Genomic DNA, 4,096 nt, shown 5'->3' on the forward strand with positions numbered 1-4,096 from the left:
AAATCCCTGAGACCCCCCTACGCTGTACCCATGCTCCAGGGTGGATGTGGTGAATAGGCGCCTGGTAGTAGAGAAAAGCGGCTCGACACCATCAGAGAGCGGCTCTGAGGACGGGCTGCGACGCATCGTCCACCTCTACACTACCTCCGATGACTACTGCCTGGGCTTCAACATCCGCGGTGGCAGAGAGTTCGGCCTCGGCATCTATGTCTCCAAGTACGGCTGCCCTGGGGCATGAAGGGGTTGTGACAGCCCAATCTCTGCTGGGCCCACGCTGGGGCTCGGCCTCTCCTCTCTGGCTGAGCCTCACCCCACTCTCAGAAGACTGTGGGCATCACCACCATGGGTGCTGAGCCATGGGGTCGCCCAAGAGGAGGTGTGGGGCAGGAGCAGGACTCCAGCAAGTGCTTGGTCCTATCCTGCCCCCCTGCTGCCCTAGGGTGGACCCCGGAGGGCTGGCAGAGCAAAACGGCATTCGGGTGGGAGACCAAGTCCTTGCAGCCAATGGAGTCAAGTTTGAAGACATAAGCCATAGCAAGGCAGTGGAGGTGCTGAAGGGGCAGACTCACATCATGCTCACCATCAAGGTACCCACACCCTGCCCCATGGACCCTCGTGTGAGGCAGGGGTTGGCACGTCCCTTCACTGGCACTGTCCCAGCTCAGCCCAGTGCTGGGGGCTGGTGCAGCTGCTGGCTGGTTGGGTTTCAGGCGGGTGGGAGGGGGGGATGCATTATTCATGGCTGGCACCAGATCGAGTTCGCTGGGGCAGCCGGCACTCACTGACCCCCTTGTCCTCTCCCCCTGTGCCTAGGAGACAGGCCGGTTCCCTGCCTACAAGGAGTTGGTGGCCGAGTACTGCTGGCTCAGTCGCTGTAAGGGCAGTGCGGCGCGGGTACCGGCAGGGGCGCTGGGCTGGGGCACGGTGGGGCTGGGACTCCCATGCATGTGATGTCTGATTGCTGTAGGGAGGGAGAAGGTCCATATGCCATGGGGTCCTGAGGCCTTGGAGGGAGCAGGGAGCTCCCTGTGCCACTGTTAGCATACACGCAGGCCTGATGGACTTGCAAGGTCCCACCTGTCCCCCATCCTTGGAGGAGACATGAAGAGCCCCCTGCCACAGCCAGCAGCCTTGTGGTCCCTGTGATTCCACAGCATCCTGTATGTCCACTTTCTTGGAGAGGACATGATGATCCCTATGCAATGGCCAACAGCCCACTGTCCCCATGGCCCTGTGGGTTCCCCACATGTCTGCGGTCTTCGGGAGGGACGTGGAGCTCTAGGTGGCCCACAGTGTGTCACAGTGTGTCCCTGCTGTGCCTTTGCAGTGACCAACGGGCAGCTGCAACAGCTGTCTCAGACATCAGAAACCAGCTCCTCCATCTCCTCCTACTCCTCGGGACCAGCACCAGGGGCAGTGAATGGGCTGGGGACAGCTGCCCCAGTGCCCCCAGCCCGCACCGTGGATGTGGCCATCTCCACAGAGGACGGGCCACGGCGGGGCTGGGTGCGGGAACATGCCGAGCGGGCCATGCAGACCGAGCCAGCTGCCGAGGGGCTGCCAGAGACACGGCGCACAGTGCGGCCCCCCGAGCTGCTGCGGGACACGGCCATCCGGGGCCAGGGCACCCGCGAGGCCCCCGGCACCCACCCACGCCGGACCTTCACCCACTCACCCAAGACGGCGCTTCTGCTGGCGCTGAGCCGGCCACGGCAGCCCATTACACGCTCCCAGAGTGACCTCACTGTCGCTGGTAGGCACTGGGGCACAGCCCCACACATGGGACTCAGCCCTGGCTGAAGTCCCTTTCCAACCCCGCACGCCCAGCCCTGAGAGTCCCACAGCTCAGGCCCTGCGCCATGTGGGCAGCCTGTCCCTGACTCAAGCATCCTATAGTCCCTGACCCACATGGATACCTGCCCCCCCCTCCTGGGCTTCCTGTAGCAAACATCTTGGCCCCTACCCTGGCACCTTATAGCCCATATGGCCCCCTGGTCACCAGCCCTGGGTATCCTATAACCCTGCATAGCCCCAGCTCTGTCCCTGGGGCTTGCCAGGCATCTCAAAGCCCAGCCTATGGCCCCTGGTGATCCACTGCACCCCACAGAAGGACTTCTTTCCAGTCAGTGTCTCCCAGTAGCCCCTCCAATCCCCCAAAGTTCCCTGCCCCCAGACAAGATTTGGGGTGGCATCCCCTCTCCTCTCCACTTCAACACCCCCATCTCTCTGTCCACAGAGGAGAAGCGGAAGAAGGAGAAGCCAGAGGGACAAGGGGCACGAGGTGGTCCCCCAGGATTGCACCGCTCCAAGACCCTCGTCAACCTCTTTTTCAAGGGGGGCCGTGCCACCAGCCAGAGCTGGGCCCCCCCCAGCCAGGAGGCCCCTGGCTCTGATCGCCGGGCCCGCGCCAAGTCCCCAGGGCGTTCTGACGGGGACAGAGGTATCAGCCTGGGTGACAGGGCAAACAGGGACTCGACCTGGGACTGTTCCCCCTTCTATGGGCCTGTTGTGGCATCCCTGGCACAGAGAGGGCATAAGGAGGGGTTCCCCAAGCATGCAGTTTTGACAATGGGCGGTGATGCTGCTGTCTTCTCTGGGCACTCATCGCTCTCCATCTCCCTTGCAGTAGGCGCTGTGCAGAAGATTGTCATCCGGAGCCTGAAGCGGGGTAACGGGGGTGCCCGTGTGCCCGGGGGGTGTGGGGCAGGCTCTGCATGCGCCTGACCCTGCGCTGCGTGTGTCTATCCTGCTCTGGTGTGGAGTGAGCTGCTGGGGTGGGGGGCATGGGGAACTCTCTGCGCTGGCTGGGGCAGTCCTTGCCCCGCTGGCCACCCCTCCTTGTTGTGCCTCCCCAGAGAAAAGCCGGCGTGCCACCATCCTGGGCCCCATGGGCATCACCACCCTGCAGCCCAACGGCAGCGACCCTGAGGCCCGGCTCCCGCACATCCAGGACACTGCTGCACGTCTCCTCAGCCCCGATGAGGTGACAGCCGTGCTCCGCCACTGCTCCCGGGTACGCACCGAAGGCAGAGTGGAGGCGGGGCACAGGCAGGGCAGCGCTGCCACCCTGGGCTCGTCCCTGGAAAGCTCCTGCATCCTGGGGGCATGGCGAGCACTCTGTGCCCATGCTTAGCTCTGGGAGGTAAACCAAGGAACGGGTGAGGGGGAATCCATCCACTGACCCCCCTCCTGTGCCCACAGTACCTGCATGAAGGCAGCGTGGAGGATTTGGTGCGGCCGCTGCTGGCCATCCTGGACCGGCCTGAGAAGGTCCTGCTGCTGCGGGACGTGAGGCGAGTGCTGCTAGGAAATATCTGGGAAGCTCAATATTGCCCAGGCTGGTGTGACTGAAGTGGAGCTTCACATATGCCCCTCAGCCCTGATCACACTCCACCCCAGAGGCTGCTACAACCTGTCCCCACCTTTTTGCCTTGGCAGGAGTGTGGTGGCTCCCACTGACCTGGGCAGGTTTGACAGCATGGTGATGCCCCTGGAGCTGGAAGCCTTTGATGCCCTAAAGAGCCGCTCAGGTAGATCCCAGCCCCCCAGGGACCTTGACTGGGGGCAGGTAGTGGTCAGGGGTGGGTGCAGCTCGGGAGGTGACTGGGGGCTCTTCCTGACTGCAGTGCGCTCACCTGCCCTCCGCCCGGCCCACCATGACGTCCCCCCCAAGAGACACCTCATCACACCAGTGCCTGGTAAGTGCCACCTGTAGGGTCTTCCTGGACACCAGGCTGCCCAGTGGGGGCAGGGTGAAGGGAGTACGGGGGCAGTTCGGGGGAGGAGAAAGGGAGCTGGGATACCTGAGTGCAGGGGGTTCCAGGGAAGAAGGTATCTGGTGTCCCTGGGTGTTGGGAAGACTGGGAGCAGCACAATCTGTGGATCTTGGGTGCTGGGGTTCTTGGGGAGGAGGACATGGAGTGCCTTCAGAGAGCTGGGGTGTCTGGGGGTCCCTAGATGAGGAAGATCTGGGGCCCTAGGTAGCATAGGACCCAGGGCTTTGGGGTACTCATGGGAGGCCTGTGTGGCAGGGGTCCCACGGAGCAGGACTGTGGGTCCCTGGGGAGATCCCTGAGCCCCTCTCGTTGCAGACTAT

At 63.4% G+C, this 4,096-nt stretch overlaps 1 protein-coding gene across 2 annotated transcripts in view; it reads left to right on the forward strand.

Moving 5' to 3' along the window:
- Positions 1-3,759, forward strand: part of PDZD7 (PDZ domain containing 7) — a 5,836-nt gene extending 2,077 nt beyond the window's left edge. The window contains exons 4-13 of one of the 2 annotated variants that reach the window (XM_017726150.1): positions 40-216; positions 440-587; positions 814-874; positions 1,328-1,753; positions 2,237-2,440; positions 2,627-2,668; positions 2,856-3,013; positions 3,202-3,293; positions 3,439-3,530; positions 3,627-3,759. In XM_017726150.1, the coding sequence (XP_017581639.1) occupies positions 40-216; positions 440-587; positions 814-874; positions 1,328-1,753; positions 2,237-2,440; positions 2,627-2,668; positions 2,856-3,013; positions 3,202-3,293; positions 3,439-3,530; positions 3,627-3,715 (1,489 nt within the window). In that variant the 3' untranslated portion in view covers positions 3,716-3,759. The remainder of the gene's footprint in view (positions 1-39; positions 217-439; positions 588-813; positions 875-1,327; positions 1,754-2,236; positions 2,441-2,626; positions 2,669-2,855; positions 3,014-3,201; positions 3,294-3,438; positions 3,531-3,626) is intronic. The other variant, XM_017726151.1, reaches the window with a different exon arrangement.
- The last annotated feature ends 337 nt before the right edge of the window (positions 3,760-4,096 follow it).

The sequence above is a fragment of the Corvus brachyrhynchos genome, unplaced genomic scaffold (genome assembly GCF_000691975.1).
Source record: "Corvus brachyrhynchos isolate BGI_N302 unplaced genomic scaffold, ASM69197v1 scaffold61, whole genome shotgun sequence".
NCBI lineage: Eukaryota > Metazoa > Chordata > Aves > Passeriformes > Corvidae > Corvus > Corvus brachyrhynchos.